Raw genomic sequence first — 20690 nt, forward strand, 5'->3', positions numbered from 1 at the left:
GTTTAGAATTTAATTAGATTTTCTCTTAGTTTTGGCTATTAATATATATATATATATATATGACTTATAAACTTGAATTGTTTTCAGTTATACAAAAAAAAAAAAAAAAGCTCATAAATATAAAATCATTCAAAAATTATATTTTTTTTATGGTTTACTTATATTGGACTCCTCGTTTTTTATGCTAAATCAACTCATTTGACACAAAAATTAAAAAACTTAGATTAGATGGGACACCTGGCACAAAATTAAACTCTAATTGAAATCCAATTTTTACATTGAATTAACTCACTTGACACAAAATTTTAAAAACTTAGATTAGATGGGATACATAACTTAAAATTAGACTCTAATTTAATTTCAATTTGAAATCTAATTGGATTTTTTATCAGTTTTATCTATTATTATATATATAGATATATAGATTAAACTGTTGGTATAGTGAATTTTATGTTTTTATTTATTTTGTATTTTCCATTGGGCCCAAACACTGCACTATTTTTTTTGATAAATTTTAAGGAACACAATAAAAAAACAGAGTCTAAGATTGCAAACATGTGCCCCCACTTGTGAATTAGTACATGATCCTTTTGAAGGGTGGCCCAACACATGACCCAAGTTCAAGATGGTCCGAGCCAACAAAAGTTGATCATTGGAAAAGGAACATAAAAAAAAAAAAAAAAAGAAAAAAAAAAGAAGGTTAAATGTGATAGGGAAAGAAGAGTTTTTTGAGAAAGTGTATTTGAAAAATAAATAAAAATAGAATAAAGTGAGTTTGTAGATCAAATTTGGGTGTGAAATTGTGAATTAGCAGATGCTGTCGAACATGCTTTCATGATAAAGTTAACTACTTAACTTTGCATCTAATTCTTCCGACTTGATTCTCAAGAAAAAAACATCTTCCAACTCCACACGTGGAACTTACAATTAGATCCTCTATCCCTTACTCTGTATTGAGACTTTAAAATCCAAAAAGCATATTGTATTTTTGATAACTTAATATGCATGAAAGTGTAATAGCTACTTTGCTTCAATGCTTCTACGGATCAATCAAAGACATCCCACAAGGCAAGGACAATGTCGTAACACATGTCATATACATACATACATACAAACAAAACAAACACGAGTCTCACGTGGAACGCCAATTAAAGTGGCTACCACATTTTTTGGATTGTCTCACAATATCTTCCAAATTCCATATAGAGAAAACGATTGGTTTCCGAAGCAGGAAAAGGAGACAAATATACAAAGGAAAAAAAAAAAAAAAAAAACCAAACCAAATCGAAACAAAAATGAGGCAATATATGTCCTTTGCGATTCCAAGTATAAGAGTCCTTCTTATAGTGAACATGTTAATGGCATCACGCATAAGCCTCTCCCGCTCCATCCATCCACTCCTAAAGGCTAGCCCACGTACGCTTCCCCTTTTATTATCCAAACAACAATACCGCAAATCCTATCCCTGTCCACTCTGGTCTTCTTCGTTCTCTCTCTGCCTCCAAACCTTGCACAAATCCACCATCACCAACCCCACCTCTTTTCTTTCACACTCCTCTTTTTCTTGCTCTTCTACCCCCCTCTCTCCTTCTCTACCAATGGAAGAATCCATCGAAAGCAACCCTCTTCTCCAAGACTTTGACTTCCCACCTTTCGATGTTGTCGAAGCCAAACACGTTCGCCCCGGGATCCGTGCCCTCTTAAAGAAGCTTGTATGTTCTCTCTGGACAATTTTGGTTTCTGGGTTTTTGTTTTTATTCATTTTTGTTGTGGTTTGGTTTTGAGTTTTTTTTTTTTTGTTTTTTTTTAATGGGTTTTTTTAGGAGGATGATTTATTGGAATTGGAGCGCACAGTGGACCCATCATGGCCTAGATTGGTTGAGCCATTGGAGAAGATCGTAGACCGGTTGACTGTGGTCTGGGGCATTGTTAATCATCTCAAGGCTGTCAAGGATTCTCCTGAGCTCCGTGCTGCCATTGAAGAAGTCCAGGTATCTATAACTTTCTCTATGTTCATGTGTGAAGCGCCATTTTATACATATGTACTTTAGATTTTCTTTTTTCTTAATAAACAAACTTTAATTTCTCCTTTATGATTGATTCTTGGGTGACTAAGCCGGAAATTTGTTACATTCCTGTATCTTGAGCATTACACTATATTTGTCTATTGACTTTATTTGCTATATTTTCCTTAGTTCTAGTGTGGCTAGGCCAGGAGCTTTAGCTCTCTTCTCAGATTAATTGTTGTTTAGACTTAGTTATTTTTGTTTCAGGTCCATGAATTTGTGCCCTTTTTTTTTTCACTCTGTTCATACTGATTAGTGCTTATGTTGTTTACTTGTGATTTGCAGCCAGAGAAGGTAAAATTTCTGCTGAGGTTGGGGCAAAGTAAACCCCTTTACAATGCGTTTAAAGCCATTCAAGAATCCCCTGATTGGAACACATTAAGTGATGCTCATAAACGAATTGTGGAATGTAAGTATATGTCAAATGCTTTTATCATAATTATTCATGAGGTTTCTGCACTTAACCTTGTTTTTGTTTTTCATTCCTTTTGGCTGTAAATTATTAGGTAGAGCACTTTCACTTGTACATTAAAAAAAGGAACCACTTTTTAGGATTTTCTGGTTTTGTTTTGTTTTGTTTGTTTTTTTTTTGTTTTTTTTTTTTTTTGTTTTTTTTTTTCTGTCAAGGGTGTAATGCATCAGGGTCAGTTTTGGCGAAATAGCATTTGTACTTTTTGTAAATTCATACCATATATATATATATATATATATTAAACTAGATCTTACGCATCTTGTCTTTGTAATGTTGATTACAATTTTGTAAACCTGTTTTTTTTAATAATTCAATTGTACAACAAGTGGGAGAGAGTGGATTCAAACCTTGGTTCTTATAAAGGAGACTAAGCTGTAAGGCTCTTGGCAATTACAATTTTGTAAACTTGTGCCATCTACCTTTGTTATTTTAACTTGATTTCCATGATTTTATGATTTCTTTTAAGATGCTTCAATTGGATAACCTAGTTTTCTATTGAAAGTTCATCATCTACAGCTGCCTATAGTATGATGTTTTGTAAATGTTATGGATTGGACTTGTGCATTCTGATGCTTTATATGCATGCAGCTCAGATAAAGGAGGCAATTCTTAATGGTGTTTCTCTTGAAGATGATAAAAGAGATCAATTTAACAAAATTGAACAGGTATGGTTGGCTAATCTCTCATTTTGAAATCAATTGTTGCATCAAGTAGTCAGTTCTTGTATTTATAATTTTAGATTCCAAATACTAGTGTCTTATCTTATCTTATATATATATATTGCACATGAAGTTAGTTGAGTATGTCTCACATCACAAAACAAATGTATGATTATTGTCTCCAAACTAAGAGAAAGGGGTCATATTTTCTGAAGAATCATTGTTTGTTTCTTTGATTTTTGTCTTCCTTGAAGTTGCGTTTGTATTTTATTTGAAATAAATACATATGTATTTAATCATGATGCTAGGATTTCGTACTTGAATAGTATAGACCACAATGATATGCTATTGTTTTATAAAAAAAAAAAAATGATATGCTATTGTCATGGCATTTGTTGGAAATATAGATGAATATTTTGTTTGAGATTGTAAAATGGTATCTTTATTTCTTCTGCCCTTCTTTTTCTACATTCCTTACTGTCCTCCTTTCTTGTTTAAATTGAGGAGGGTGGGGGTGGATCTAACATTAAATTCTATTAGAAAACTATAATTTTTCTGCTTATCCTCTGATTTGGTAGTGGACGGCAAATTATTAACTTGGACCAAAGAAGATTGGTGATGATTATTCTGCTCATTTTGATTTGATTTTCCACTGGGCTTGGTCTTTACTTACTTTTCATTTTGACTTCATTTATAGGAGTTGGAAAGGCTATCTCAAAAATTTGATGAAAATGTTTTGGATGCCACAAAGAAGTTTGAGAAATTAATTACAGATAAGAAAGAAATTGAAGGATTGCCTGCTACAGCTCTTGGAATGGCTGCACAAGCTGCAGTTTCTAAGGTATTCCTTGTTGAAATCCTTTTCTTTTGGCTATTCAATCTCTATTTCCTTCTTCAAATTTGCTACAACTAGTTTTATCTTATTTTATGCATTTATAATGTATCTCACCAGGGTCATGAAAATGCGACTGCTGAGAATGGGCCTTGGGTAATAACGTTGGATGCTCCAAGTTATATTGCTGTTATGCAACATGCTCGAAACCGATCTTTGCGTGAAGAAGTCTACCGTGCTTATGTAACGCGTGCCTCTAGTGGAGATCTGGACAATACATCAATAATTGACCAGACTTTGAAGCTTAGATTGGAAAAGGCTAACCTTCTCAATTATAAAAATTATGCTGAGGTATGTTCTGTTATATTTAACAGTACAATTTTTTTATTAGGGTTGCTAAAGTATATTTATTTTTCAGGTAAGCATGGCAACCAAAATGGCTACTGTTGAAAAAGCAAAAGAGCTTTTGGAAAAACTTCGTAGTGCTTCCTGGAATGCTGCAGTTCAAGGTAGTGCATTGTATTTAGTTTCTTCATAGTTGTGAATGAGTTTTAGCTTAAATGGCTCTTTCTCCCCTCATTAGAGTGATATGGAAGATGAGATCATGGGTTCAAAACCTCTTGGGTACCTGTGTAATTAATTACCAATAATAAAAAAATGTTTCTTCATACGAATTAAAAAAAAAAAAAAAAGTTTCTTCATGTTATAAACAAGTTTCTATTTGGATGACCTTTTAAAACATTAAATTAACTTTGTTCTTGGTAGGTGTTATTGCTTGAAATTAAATAATTTTTATTGGGGCATCTCATTGTTAGTTAATTTTTTTTGTAGTCTTTGAAATCTAGTATGGTGGTTTAGTTTTCTCATTTGTATATGTACTTCATATGCCATGTTGCAAATTGAAAATTTACTTCGTTAATTAGTGCTTGATACACTTATTATACCGATGTGAGTTTGGCTATGACATTTATTTTCAAAATAAGATGCTTTTGTTTACCCAAAATTTTTTATGTTTTATATATCTTTAGCATATCTTTTGAAAACAATAACTGCCCAAATTTTCTTCTTTAAAGCCATTGTTTCTCAAAAATTATCAACAAATACTTTTTATGCTGGAAATACTTGAGGATTGGACTCTTTGATTGATCCTTGTAGATATGGACGACATAAAAGTTTTCTCCAAGAATCAGGGTGCACAAGAAGCTGATGATTTGAGCCATTGGGATATCAGCTTTTGGAGTGAGAGGCTTCGAGAGTCAAAATTTGACATCAATGAGGTTGGCTTTGTGTGTGTGTGTGTGTGTGTGTGTATTTATGCACACGTGAATTTGCATTTCTAATCACTTGCTGTTTTGAAATTATAAGTCAATTTGGCTTCCATTATCCAAACTGTAAGTAAATAGTTGTCTTCTATTTCTTGGATTTTGCAATTATGCCTTTTGTTTCAGTTTGAATGGAGACTAGACTCTTTGTTTGTGTTATGTCTATGATGTTGGATGACAAATCTAAGAGGGGGACTTGTGGTTGGGAAACAAAGAAGAACAAAACAAAGGATAGGATGTAGGAATCACCACCTAGAATTTTCATGAAATCAACACCACACCATGAAAATAGAAAAATAGAACCTAGGATTCACCACCAAGCAGGAGATAAAAGATAGGAACCTAGAATAGGGGTGGCAAAATCTGATACAATCCGTGAACATGACAAGACACGAAGTTAGTAGGTTATGAGTTGAGGCCTAATGGGCTCGTTTCATATTTGAGTTGACATAACTGACCCATTTAATAAACATGCCGTGTTCATGTCCAACCCATGGAACCGTTTGACATGTCTGACCCTTTTGACTAAATGTCATTTTACCAATATATCCTTCAAAACCCTTGGTATATAAACTTATTAATTGTTGTGGTATATTTTGTTTGACATATTGTGATTGATTATTTGTGATATTGAGATATTCTGTAATTTTGAATGATTATTTGTGATGTTTGGAGTTTTATATTAAAAACCTATTTGTTTAGTTTTTCATAGTTCAAATCAATTGGGTTAATACTAATTTTTTTTTTTTTTGGGATAAAATCTGATAAGCAAGTTGATACAACTGACCCGTTTAATAAATAGGCCGTGTTAGGGTTGAGGAATTTTGACCTGTTTAATAATTAATAAACGTGTCGGGATACTGTTGACCCACATAGTCAAATACTCATGAGTTAACTTGATACGAACCTGACATGTGAACATGAATTGCCACCCTTACCTAAGAATCACCTATTAGACCTACTTGGAGTCACCATTAAGCACTAGAGAAAAATTTCAAAATGATAAAAGTACACTTAAAATATCCCTAAAACCTTTAAAATGATCAAAATACCTCTTCAAACCTTGAAAATGATAGAAATGCTACTAATAATCTCCAAAATAATTTCTACATATCAAAAACAAAATCCAAAATAATAAAAAGACTCTCAAAACCTCCAAAATACCCTCTTTCTTATTTTTTTTTTGATAAGTAATCAGAGAAATGATATAAATGAGGAAGAATACAAGAACAAGAAGTTCAAGATGATGAACAACAAGAAACAGAAAAAACAAACAACAAAAACCAAAGCTAAGGATATCAGAAAGACAAACTAAGGGAAAACATAAACTCTGACAGAGACGAAGAATCAGTAAAGCCCCAACAACGAGCCCACTCAAAAAGACTACGCTTGCATAAAATCTTTAACTCATCCAACGTCTTCTCCATGTTCTCAAAGGAGCGACGGTTACGTTCCAACCAAACAATCCACATTAAGCACCCTGGAATCAAATTCCAAATATTCGAGTTGTGCTTCCCAAGCCATTGATACCAACAAGATAACAAACCCACCGTCGTTCTTGGCATAACCCAATGCACACCAAAAGCTTGAAGCATGAAGGACCATAAAGAATGTGTAACAGGACAATGAAGCAAAAGATGGTCTACCGACTCCCCATCACCACAACACATACAACACCGATTTACCAAAATGCGATCCCTAAGCATGAGATTATCCAAAGTGAGAATCCGATTGTGCGCAGCTGTCCACAAGAAGAAGGCCACTCGCTTAGGAATCTTTGGTTTCCACACACCCTTCCAAGGAAAAAAGAAGTTATGATTACCCTGAATAGCTTGGTAATACGATCTGGTATCAAACTTACCATCCCTTTTGAGCTGCCATCGAAGCGTATCCCTCCTATCCCCCCGAGGAGTACGAGGATGGATACGGTGAAGAAGAGAATAAGATGCAGCTAGCTCCCAATCTTCAAAAGCTCTAAAAAACCTTAAGTCCCACACTCTGGAAGTACCTCCTTCCGGAGTCCACAAAACCTCAGAGATGCATGCATCCTTGGCTACTGAACAGACATATAGCTCAGGATAGAGGTTTTTTAGGGTATAGTCTCCAATCCACCTATCATGCCAGAAGCGGATACGAGTGCCTTCACCCACTATAAAAGACAAATGCTTAGAAAAACTCTCCCACCCTTCATGGATGCTTCTCCAAAGACCACAACCATGAGTCCTCCTGCACACTTTTGTACACCACCCCCCGTGACCCTCACCATATTTTGTGGAGATTACTCTTCGCCAAAGATGGGTAACTTCATGCCCAAACCGCCACAACCATTTACCTAATAAAGCTTGATTAAAAGATGCCACACTTCTTATCCCCAAACCACCCAATTTAATAGGTAAACACACTCTATCCCAAGCCACCAAAGGATATTTGAAGCTCCCCTCAGAAGACCCCCAAAGGAAATTCCTCTGAATACGTTCCATTCTAGCAGCCACAGCTTTAGGAATCGTGAAAAGAGATAGAAAATACGTTGGAAGACTTGAAAGAGTACTCTTAAGTAATGTGAGCCTACCACCTTTAGACAAATAGAGACGCTTCCACCCTGAAAGATTCTTTTCCATCTTCTCCAAAATAGGATTCCAAATCGAAGCAGTCTTAAACGAAGTTCCCAACGGCATTCCCAAATATTTCATAGGCAAACTCCCCACTCTACATTGAAGAATACTAGCCAATTCAGCTATATTATTCACCTCCCCAACAGGGACAATCTCACTTTTCCCAACATTAACCTTCAAACCTGTAAATGCTTGAAAACAAGACATCGCCAACCTTATGGACAACAACTGATCCCTAGAGGCATCACAAAATAAGATTGTGTCGTCCGCAAACAACAAATGAGAAATCCGCACACCAACAGAATTCACTGAACCCACAAGAAAACCCCGAATAAGGTTATACTCCTCAGTCTTCTTCAAAATTCTGCTCAAAACCTCCATTATCAAGAGAAACAAAAGAGGGGATAGAGGGTCACCTTGTCTTAACCCACGAGAACTTCCAAAGAAACCTTCAGGGGATCCATTAACTAGGACAGAAAAACGGACAGATGTAACACAAGCCTTAATCCACCCTATCCATTTCAAACCAAAACCCATCCGGTCCAACAGATAAAACAAAGCCTCCCAGTTAACATGGTCATAAGCTTTTTCAATATCAAGCTTGCAAACCACCCCCGGTAACCGGCTCTTGAGCCTACTATCCAGACACTCGTTTGCAATGAGCACTGAATCTAGAATCTGCCTTCCACCGACAAAAGAATTCTGAGTCTCGGAGATGAGCTTATCCAAAACCGCCCTCAGCCTGTTCGCCAACACCTTGGACAACAACTTGTACACACTGCCCACCAAACTGATAGGGCGAAAGTCCTTAATGTTAATAGCATTACTCTTCTTAGGGATTAAGGTAAGAAAAGAAGCATTCAAGGACCGCTCAAACATAGAGTGCCGATGGAAAAAATCAAAAAACTCCATGACCTCCTTTTCCACAACACCCCAACAATGATGAAAGAAAGCCATGGTGAAACCATCTGGACCAGGGGCTTTATCACCCTCCATCTCCCTTAAGACCTGGAGAACTTCCTCCTTTGTGAACTCCTTCTCTAAGGACAACCTCTCCTCCTCCTCAATACAAGCAAAATCTAAACCATCCATAGAAGGGCGCCCCAAATCAGTTTCCTTATACAGCCCTTGGTAGAAGAGAACTACCTGAGAGCGCACCTCCGCCTCATCCTCATAAAGAACACCATCCATCTCGATCTTCTTGATGTGATTAGCATTTCTATGAGAGTTTGCTAATCTATGGAAGAAACGAGTATTATTATCTCCCTCCTTCACATACAAAGCTCGAGATTTTTGCCTCCAAGAAATTTCCTCAAGGGAAGCTAACTGTTCAATTTCTCCTTTGAGATGAATACGACGGAGTTGATCCTCACCTGAAAGCCCCAGCATCTCCTCTCTCGCATCTAACCCCAACAATTCAGTCAACAAAAATTTTTTCCTAAGAGCCAAGTCACCAAACTCCTCCCTATTCCATTTTTTTAAGTCAGCTTTCAAAGCCCTCAGTTTTTTAGCCAAAATAAAACCTGGTAAACCCACAAAACTGTACCCATTCCACCAATGTTGAACTCTATCAACAAAACCCTCAGCTTTCAACCACATATTTTCAAATTTAAAGGCACTCCGACCACGACGAACAACACCAGCTTCCAACAAAAGCGGGCAATGGTCTGAAATAACACGAGGAAGCACCCTTTGGGAAACATTCTCAAAATGTTCCTCCCAATCAAGAGAAACCAAAGCCCTGTCAATTCTAGACATAGAGGGAAGACCAGAGTCTCTAAACCAAGTGTAGGAAGCACCCTCTAACGGTAAATCAACTAAAGAATTGCTGTCTATAAAGTCCGAAAAAGCAAACATAGCCGGACTAAACAACTCACAGCCAAGCCTTTCACTTGGGTACCTAATGCAATTGAAATCTCCTACTACGCACCATGCCATGGGCCATCTGGCATGCACTTGAGACAACTCCTCCCACAAACCAGCCCGCTGACCATCTTCATTGGGGCCATACACACCAGTACAAGCCCAAACAAAGTCATCCACCACCCCTCTCAATAAAACACTGACAGAAAACTGTCCAACAACAATGTCCAATTGTTCGAAAACCCTCTTATCCCAAATCAGTAAGACCCCTCCCGAAGACTGCACCGCGTCCAAAACAGCCCAGTCAATAAAAGGACTCTCCCATAAACTCCGAACAAAAACAAGATCAGTAGAAGATACTTTCGTTTCTTGCAAACAAACAATATCACACTTCCAATCTTTTAGAAGATTCTTGCAAACCTCTCTCTTCCGGGGATTGTTAAGCCCCCTTACATTCCAAGAAAGAAGTCGTATAGTCATTTCCAACTACCAACAGCCCCTGCAGCAGTCGATGAAACTCTGCTCCTACTTCTAGAGGAGACACCCTCGTAATTAACATTAGAGATAAGCCCCTTAAGCTCCCTGATACCTCGTGACCCTGAATTAGCTGTTCGCTTGGGCACCCCAGCATCAATTACCTTGAGGCACTCCTGTTCCAAAAGGCGAAACAGAGCCAAGCATTGAGCTTCATGTTTCACGATAGGGAACCCCACCATGTTACAGAAATTTTTCATCAATTGAGACACCCAATTCGACGGTGATCCAGACTCCATCACCTGAGTTCCTTCTGTAGAGTCCTGAACCAACACCAACTCCCTGAGAACATTGGGTTCCCACCGAGACACAGGGTCACACTCCAACACACAGAATTCTTTTTCTCCACTTCCTCCAATTTGGTCAGACCCTTCACTGGACTCCCACGGACAAAGGTGAAGCCCAGAAATAGGCTGAAAATCCTCAACAGAACCCACTGACCTTTGCTGCGACCTATGGGCATGGTGTTGACACCTCTGATCTTCAACAAGATCTTCCCCTACCACAAACTCAGCTTCAGCCCCATTACCCAGGTCCGAGAGAGGAGAAAAGCGATTTTGCACCATAATCTCTTTCTTATGGCAGCGGCAGAAGCACTGACTCTATAAGTGAGCATCTCAGGTGTGAAGGCACGACATCGGCAGTGGTAGTGTGATTCTATCTGTTCTAGTCTAGGTCTACCGGTGGGTCTGCTTTTCTTTTGAAGAAAACAAAGAAGTGAGCTTTAAGACATTCTTTGATCCTTGTTGTACAGGAATGGCCATTTTCACAAAATAGGCAAGGCATAGGTAGTCCCAACTGCACATCTGAATGTTTTGGGCAAGGCTGAGGACATAGGAGATTTAGATGATATATTGAACAACAAATCTAATTATTAAAAAGAAGATCTAATTATTAAAAAGAAGTATGGGGTACGAGGGTCCACCAAATCCTATAACTTTCAAAACTACCAAAATACTCTCAAAACCTCTAAAATGGCTGAAATACCCAACATCCTATAAAATGACCAAAGTACCTTGGAAACCTCTAAATTGACATAAATACTCCTAAAACTTCCAAAATGATCAAAATATCCTAAAAACCTCTAGAATGACTGCAATACTCTCAAATCTACAAAATGACCAAAATAAACTTAAAACCTCCAAAATAGTCAAAAATGCCTTCAAAACCTCCAGTATGACTGAAATAATCCCCCTCCCAAAACCTCCATTATGACAAATCTACCTACTTAAAACCATCAACATGATGAGAATACCAAAGTTATCGGTGGTGGGTGGTTGCTCTGATACCATGTTATTTTTTGGGAAGTTTGTAGGGTTAAAATTAAATTAGCCTAACACAATACATATTATTTATATACTTTAAAAAAATACATATTATTTATATAATGTTAAGTGATTTAAATGTAACTTGATCCGGCAATATGTATTGTACTTGAATGAGTTATACTTTAAATGTTGCCAAATTCTTACTTTCTTTTTACTTGGAGAAATTTCAGTGTTTCCTGTTTTTCTTTTCTACAGGAAGAGCTACGACCATTTTTCTCCTTGCCAAAGGTTATGGATGGCCTTTTTGACCTTGCAAAGACATTGTTTGGAATTGATATTGAGCAAGCTGATGGTTTAGCTCCGGTATTATATTTTAGTTACATCATACTTAGGAAAAAAGGTTGTTATACTATTTTTTGCTTTGTATTAAAATATGGTTGTTACTTTCAGGTTTGGAACAGTGATGTTAGATTCTACCGTGTCAAAGATTCTTCAGGTAATCCTATTGCATACTTCTATTTTGATCCATATACTCGGTCATCTGAGAAAAGAGGAGGTGCATGGATGGATGAGGTTGTTGGTCGAAGTCGTGTGTTGTCACGTGATGGTTCCTCTGCAAGGTTGCCAGTTGCTCACATGGTGTGCAATCAAACACCACCAGTGGGGAGCAAACCAAGCCTAATGACATTCCGTGAGGTAAGTAAAGTCAATCACTTTGGATTTAGCTTATTTTCTATAAATTCTAGTTCCTAAGATAAAAATATTAGAAAAATAAAGTACGATTACTAGTGGTTCTGAGTTTTAAATATAATTTGTTGTCAGATTTATTAATGATTTTTTTGCAGGTTGAGACTGTCTTCCATGAATTTGGTCATGCACTTCAGCATATGCTGACCAAGCAAGATGAGGGTCTAGTTTCAGGTATTCGGGGGATAGAGTGGGATGCTGTTGAATTACCTTCTCAGTTCATGGAAAACTGGTGTTACCACAGGTAATTGTGTCCTTGTAGATAGTTAGCTTTGGGGCATTTGATTTGCGTGAACTTCTCATTTGTGCACTCTGAATAGGAACTCTGACCCATAACGAGACAACTCCTTTCCCATATTATACTTAATTAAGCAATCAGGTTGAATACTAGCTTTTATGGATGCTTGACATGCAAACTGCCAGTACTTGGTAAATGAAAATGACCTCACCTTTTTAACCATTACATATGATATTAATTTATCTAGATGTTAATGTTTAATGACTGAAATGTAGACACTTTTTTTTTTTCTTTTTTCCTTATTAATATAGTGCTATTATGTGACAATATACAGGTTATTAGCATCTCATTGCTTTATTCTTATGTCATCATCTAATTTTTTCTAATGTCCTTTTTAGGGATACTTTGATGAGCATTGCAAAGCATTATGAGACCGGGGAGAGTCTCCCTGAAGAAGTATATTTGAAGCTCCTTGCAGCTAGGACTTTTCGGGCAGGCTCACTAAGTCTTCGCCAGGTTTGTGTGTTTGGTTGGTGTTATTTTTTCTTCCCTGTTATCTTTTGCCATTTATTTGTCATGTATCCTTTGGTAATCTGATGTGATTTTAGTATTGGGTCTTCATTTCAACTCATGTTCCATATTAAATGGCATGTGATGTTCCAGTTCCTATTTTGCATGCTTGTAACAATCTGGACTTTAGGTAGCATTGTGTTGCCTTAACTGAGTGTGATTGGCATTTAAGTCTTAAAGAGGTGCTGTGAATAAATTTGGAAGATCCATTGAGATAGAAGCTGGTTAAAGCCATTAGAAATCTTTAGAATGTGCTCTTAAATATAGAGATGAGAGCATTGCCACATAATTTGTGAGCTTGTCTTTTGTATACAGAAGTGCATTGTCTATCAGCTTGACTATGGGGAAAAAAAGTTTTCCCTTTTCACTGCAATTAGTCTATCTCTTTATTTTTTATATTGGGTAATAATTGAATATAAAAGCTAGCCATGGGGTGGATATTAACATTGATTCCATGTTAGTGTTTTTATAAGGGAAGCCAAATATTTTTATGGTTAGATGGGTCTGGTGGTGTTTCAAGATGCTCTATTGTTGTGATAACCTCCTGTCCTTGGTTGGAAGATATAAATGGATGTAATGAGTTCTGAATCCATCATCTGACCCTTTGCCCCATTCTTATGGGGTATGTATGATTTGAGCCAGCGGATATTGGCAATCACCTCCTTTTTTCTCCCTCTGAATATTTTTAACTAAGAGACTGAAAGGAAAGAAGACCTGCCTAGGATAGCTTCCTGGTCTTTTGCCTTTGCATTGAAAATGACGGGCTTTATGAAAAACGAACTATTAAGTCCGTATTGAATTAAGTGGGAGTTCGATGAACAATCCTTCTTGGGAATTGGATTTTTATTTTATTTTATAGTATTCTTAATCTTACATGCAATTTAAAGACTTATGATAAGGTGGGTGTGTGTATTATTTATTTATTTATATTTTATACAAGTAAGAGAATTATATATTGGAATGAAGGATTGCTCAAAGGTGTGAGCATCCTTAAAAAATTACAACCGGGCACTCATTAGGTCCAAAAAGGTGGGGGTGTGCATGTGTAGGGTTTTGGGTATTTTTCAACCCAACCTGACGTCCTCAGGTTGAGAAATCTCCAACTCAACTTATGTTGGCTCTAAAATCCAACCCAATTCAACCATTAGGGATCAATTTGGGGCAATATTGTTAGGCCTCTTAAAATTTTTAAGAAATTGGGTTTTCATCTAACTATTTAAACCTATAATTCAATACATGATTTTAATTACACAATTGGGTCTAATATACCAAATTCATTAAAACTAAGTCCCAAAATCTAAAATAAATCAAATCAACAAATTCAAGATGCATATATATTTTAAAACTATCAATAACTAGATTGGGTCAAGTTATTCGGGTTGAAAATTTTGTCAATTTGAACCCAACCTAACCCAAGCTTAAAAGAAAATCCTAGAACCCAACCCATCAACCCATAAAAACCAACCCAAGGCATTGGTTTAAGCTGGGTTAGGTTGGGTTCATCTAGTTGGTGTGTTAAATGCATACCCTTGTGACAAGGTTTGGTGCTGGAATGGGCATTTGAAAGTGGTGATCTCATGTTGATGGGGAACATAATTGGAAGCCCCCTTTAAAGACTTATAAGAGGCGGGGGAAGGTTGGTTTGAGTACTCAAGCATTAATTTGGGATGTTACGCATGATAGAAAGCTCTCTTGGGACCTTTCTTAGCAATTCGCTGTTTTTACACCAAACAACAATAAACTCCATTTAAATCCATTTTTTTTTTTTACTTAACCTTATTTGAACACCCAAAGGTCATATCCTATTCAAGTACCCCACAATCTCATCAAGATTCCTAATTTAGTTTCAAATTTCTAAAAGTCCTAATTCCTACATTACGTCATCAAGAAATTTTCTCTCTTGAAGCTCATCCTCTTCATCATAAATGATCCGCTTGTTCCGAAATGACCTAGCCCAATAGGGAAATCCCAATTCATTGGGCCTTTCGATACAATCAAATAGAAAGCCCCAAGGGCACCATATTCTAGGAGCCCAAACTATGTGATTGAATAAATCCTCTTCTATCTGTTGCGGGTCGAGGACTCCTTCTCGTTTCCCTTCTTCTTCAAACTTTGATTCGTATTGTTCATAGAGAAATCTTTGATCAACGATAGAACAAGATCTAGTTTGCATCATATCTAAGGGATTCCTTGGTTTGGGCCGAAGAAGCAATGTCATTCGATCATTATCAAACTGAATGCAATCTTTTTCTGTCCATGAGGGTCCCATCAGGGCTCCTTCTACTTCTAATAGGCTATGAACTAGATCAGAATCATTCTCAACGAGTCCATAGGAAGTGATCCCATTTTTTTCATCGGGTTCGAGTAAAGACCAAAGGTCTTGAGCGACTGATCCAGCAGAACAACTCAAAAGGTAAAGAAGTATTGTTAATTTCTTTATGCTCGTTCCAAGTTAAAAGTACCATTTGTACAAATAAGAATCCCCTTTGTTACATGATTTCTTCTTCATATAGATAGATATAGGATCTATGGAGCAATTACTTAGAAGTACATTTTGTGCAACAGCCTTTCCTATCTGATAGAAAAGAATCCCATGATCATGAATTGATCTTACCTAGGATCACAAATCCCAAGTTTGTTTATAAAGAGCAGATCTAATTATATTAGTATCTAGAATTAATTTTTCTGTGTAATACTAATTGATAGGGCCTCATTGGTAAGTGTTACAAGATCTCGTACATTGGAACCCATGGTTATGGACCCGAATCCATTAGCATTAGTATGGAACATTTTCTTTTCCAAGTGAAATCCCCTAGTATATGAAAGAGTGAAAAAGTGCTTTCGTTGTTGTGGAATAAGAAGCCTTCGTATCTTAATGCATGTATTTAATTTATTCGGAGCTATTAGAGCGGGATCTACATCCAATGGCAGGGAGGTCAATGATGTTGTAGCTAATGAGGAAGATTGATACTTTTATCTTGGAGAAAGACTCCAAACATGTCTGATGTGGGAAGTCAGAAAGCACATTTATGATAATCTTTATGAGTTATTTTAAAGATGTTCATATTTAATGTGGATCTTTTGTATGGGTGGAAATATTTAAAGTTGGACACGAATCCCTTATTTATTTATTTATTTTGTGATATTTCCCATAATTTCAACTTTGAACAAGAATTAGATTGCTGTTTCTTTTGATATGTTTTGATTTTAATGTTACATTTTTCTCATGGAAGTCATAATTATAGAATTGCATTCCTCATTATGTGATTATGTTTTGACGAGTGAAGGTTGTGATTCTGTGGGAAGTAATAAATTAAAATTTCTATAATGTTCATATACATGACTGACTTCTATTTTCTTTGCCTTTATTATAATTTTACAGATCAGATTTGCCAGTGTTGATTTGGAGCTTCATACAAAGTATGTTCCTGGTGGGTCAGAATCCATCTATGATGTTGATCGAAGGGTTTCTGAAAAGACGCAAGTGATCCCGCCACTACCAGAAGACCGGTTTCTTTGTAGTTTCAGCCACATATTTGCAGGTTTGCTCTCCCTCTCAAATTTACTGTCTCAATATCATTTTTACTTCTTTAACTGAAACCTAAACTTGTGATATTTTCTTTTATATAAACTCTTTGTGAATATTAGGTGGATATGCGGCTGGATACTTTAGTTACAAGGTATTATCTATTCCTGTAATATTCATAATTATCTTTTTCATTCATATGGTGTGATTCTTTCGTGAACACTGGGCATGCTTTGTACAGTTGCGTGTTAACTCCTTTGTTTATTCCTCCCTTTGAGTTTATTCTGATACCATATTTTTGCATTTGGCAGTGGGCTGAGGTGTTGTCGGCAGATGCATTCTCTGCTTTTGAGGATGCTGGACTGGATGACAACAAAGTAAGTCCAAAAGAGCTGTATGGAAAGATAGGCCTTTATAGTCGTGTAACTTACCTTGATTTTTTTATCTATTCCAATTTCATTTTCATACAGAATATAATTTCTAAATTAGAGCATATCATCTTCATGTTGCACCAGGTTGATCTCTTTATTTATAGTTTCTTGTTTGAATGATGGTGCATTGGGGCACCTCGTTGAAGACTCGGTGTCCATTGCATTTTTGGGTTCACAAATTTTGTCAATTATTGTGGATCATCTCCAAATTTAGTCAAGTTATGTAATAAAGAAATATGAAAATTTGATAAGTAGCAATTATTTATAGATTGTAGACTATGTTGATAGGGAGGCCTTAACCATGGCATTTGGGCATCCAGGTACAACTTGAGACAAACATCCCAAATTGAAGTGTCGTTTTGGGGTCATTAGCCTTAAGTTTGCATACAAATGTCCATATTGACTTTTTAGCCCTAGCACCACATATAATTCTGGAGACAAAACACTTTTATAGGTTTGCTCTCAATAATTAGTAGTCAGAACTCTGTGGCATTTTATAATGGGAGTGATTTTTATGTTTTGCAATAGGCTGTGAAAGAAACAGGGCATAGGTTTCGAGAAACAATCCTTGCTCTTGGAGGTGGCAAAGCACCAGAAGAGGTTAGAAAAAAACTTCTTTTCATTGGTTTTCTAATTGAATAAGCATTGGAGGGCTTTATCTTAATTCATTGCATTGTAGTTTATTGATTGATCTTGTACTTTTCGAGATTTCTCTTCTTTGATTTTCATAATAATTTATGTTGTTGCATCCAGGTATTTGTGGAATTCCGTGGTAGAGAACCTTCACCAGAGGCACTGCTCAGGCACAATGGGTTATTAGCCATCCCAGCCACAGCCTCTGCATAAGTCGTAACATTAATTGTCACAAAGAACATGCATATACTTGTTTATTTGGTTTTTGATGTTATTGTACATCTTGGCTGAAATAAATCAATTTAACCGCTCTGCACCAAAATGAAAGATCCTAGAATAAATTTTAAGTTATGATCTCTCAAATGGGTGAAATTAATGGTACAAGTACGTTTGAATGGGACCTTTTCCTCTGGCTCTTACCATCATAACATTTACCGAGGTGTTATTTTCTTGTTCGGATAGTTGACTTTTTGGTTAGATGGAAATAAATTTGTTTTTCAATCAGAATTGCCAAACTAAAAAAATCCATGAGGAGTGCATTAGGAAGGCTATTGAATTCCACTTTCTTTCCTCCTCACGTACCTCTCCATGAGCTCATGCTGATATTTTTCAAATTTGGTTCAGACCACATGTAGCAAATGGATCATCCTTTTGGAATTTGTGACTAGAGCTAGATGCCTCATTTGGAATGTAGAGGGTGCTTTGGTCCAGGGTTTTTTTAGAGCGGTATTGTGACCAGTGTAGATGCAGAATATCGATTGATTGATCATAGCTTGTGGGGGAAATAGATGCTAAGAAAGTTGTAAACCCTGTTTCTAGCAACTATACCTCCAGTTGACTGGTACAACATATTGTGGTGGAATGCAGCACTATTCTCAGCTTGAGGACTATTCTCAACTTTCCTCAAGCTACAGGGAAACTAACAGAGCAACGGATGCTCTTGCTAAACGGGATTGTAACAAGCAGGACATTTTGCAATCCATCATGAGCCCACCTGTACGTGCCCAAATTTCCACACTGGATTGGGCCTAGTGGTGGGCTCACAATTTATTTGTATCGTGGGTTATGGGTTTCCTATTATGGGTAGCTCTCAATTGAGCTTCTAAACTACACTTCTTTTCTCTTGTGATCCTTTTCCCTCTCTCCCTTTAAGTTGCCCTTTGTTGATAGTATTCTCTCCCTCTTCCACTCCCTATCTTCGCTCCAAATGACTAACCCCTTCTCTCTGCTCCTTTCTCCAATTTATAGCTTAAGGTTGGTAGGGTGCTCATGATCACCCTTTGGTTTCACTCGTGTGGGTGGGGCCCGATTTGATTATTCCTAATAAGGAATATACTTCCTTGGAAATTGTGGTAATAGTATTGGAATTGGTTCTAGCTTCCAAAAGGTTGCTCAATAGCAATATTCTCCAAGGCAACACCGAGCTGCCAAGGTCGTGGGTTGCCCTGGTTAGTACAGCCCCCGGCCAATCCCATACATTATCAACATGAGCTTGTCTAGCTTGCGATCAATAGAACGGGCATACCATTGAGTTTGGGCTTAAGACGGTCTTAGGGGTGTGTCTGGGCCAAGGCCCGATGGGCCTAGGGCTGTATGCTGGACACCACCAATGGATTTATCTTTTATTGTGAAATTTACTACCCGCTTAGTTTAGGAATTTTGAAGTTTTATATGAAAAAAAATTTTGGCCTAAAAAGAAGAGAATAATATACATAAAATGAGAAAGAAAATGGAACAATAAAATAAGGATATTGTCAATAGTCAACATCCCCCTCCCCACCTTAAAAAAAAAAAAGGGATGGATGTATGTTAGATTGCTTAAGTTTTGATTTTTAAGTGTCTTTAAAGGAGCTCTAGTATGCTATTGCAATTTCCATTATAAAAAAAGTATGCTATTGCAACTACTCAAGGCATGCTTTATACATTGTAACTATGATTACATAAGATTACACAAGAAAGCACTGACAAAGCTCCTACTATTCATCTATTAGGTGACTATAAGTAATAGAACCCTTGAATTTGTAATTTATAATAGGGGTTTGAAAATTGGCCAACCTAATGCTGGTGAAGATCGACGGTGGGTCTCTGCCCCCATCACCTGATGGCTCGGTTGGCATGTTTAAGCATGAAAATCTGATTTTCAATCAATCCGATACACCAGAAAATCGTTGTTCTTTGTCAAGACAAGTGGTTTGCCGTTCTTTTTTGTTCAATTTGTCAAGATCCAACAAGATTTCTTTGAGATTTGGCCTAACCTCTTCAAGATTCGTCGATATCTAGCCAAATCTCACCAAATCTAGGCCAGATCCAACGGATTTCGGTAAGATCTGGCAGAGTTTTGCCCAACTCAACTTTGACCGACGACTAACTGGTACTTGATGAGGTCCGACCACCTGAACCGACTCCTTTTACATGTGGGCTGTGGCGAGTCTAGATATAAGGACCCAAAGTGATCGGGTCAATTCTAGGTTAGTCACAAACCCGACCAAGACCGACTTGTGGATGTCACTAATTTATAATTTGGTATAAGATGATAAGATAGTAGACTGAAATAATATTTTAGTCAAAATTCATAAATTACTCATTTTTATTAAATTATATTTATACTATTAATAAGTCTAACTTAGCATCCTATTACATATATAAATCTAATAAGTTTATAATTAATTTGATGTCTTTTGTTCAAAACTATTATCTCCATAAATATTATCGAAGAAAAATATTGATAATGTCTTTCTTTTTTATGAATATTAAAGTCTAAGTTTACTTGCTTGACTATGACAAATTTAGACTTAAAAAAACATTTTCCTAAAAAAATAATCCCACCATGGTTTGTGTGTGTGTGTGTGTATATATATATATATATATATATATAAAAGATTAGAGAATATTGTTATGCTTTTTGAAAAATTGTTAG

General features: G+C 36.6%; 1 protein-coding gene across 1 annotated transcript; it reads left to right on the forward strand.

Annotated features, from left to right (window-relative positions):
* Positions 1-1268: 1268 nt before the first annotated feature.
* On the forward strand, positions 1269-18274 carry LOC115995133 (probable cytosolic oligopeptidase A). Its single transcript, XM_031119571.1, has 17 exons — positions 1269-1712; positions 1824-1991; positions 2352-2475; positions 3127-3203; positions 3895-4038; positions 4150-4380; positions 4448-4538; positions 5185-5306; positions 11884-11991; positions 12079-12324; positions 12474-12619; positions 13012-13129; positions 16566-16725; positions 16832-16863; positions 17021-17086; positions 17669-17740; positions 17894-18274. The coding sequence occupies exons 1-17, from the start codon at positions 1296-1298 to the stop codon at positions 17984-17986; spliced, it is 2415 nt and encodes an 804-aa protein (XP_030975431.1). The 5' UTR covers positions 1269-1295; the 3' UTR covers positions 17987-18274.
* Positions 18275-20690: the final 2416 nt, after the last annotated feature.

Source organism: Quercus lobata, chromosome 6, assembly GCF_001633185.2.
Source record: "Quercus lobata isolate SW786 chromosome 6, ValleyOak3.0 Primary Assembly, whole genome shotgun sequence".
Lineage (NCBI taxonomy): Eukaryota > Viridiplantae > Streptophyta > Magnoliopsida > Fagales > Fagaceae > Quercus > Quercus lobata.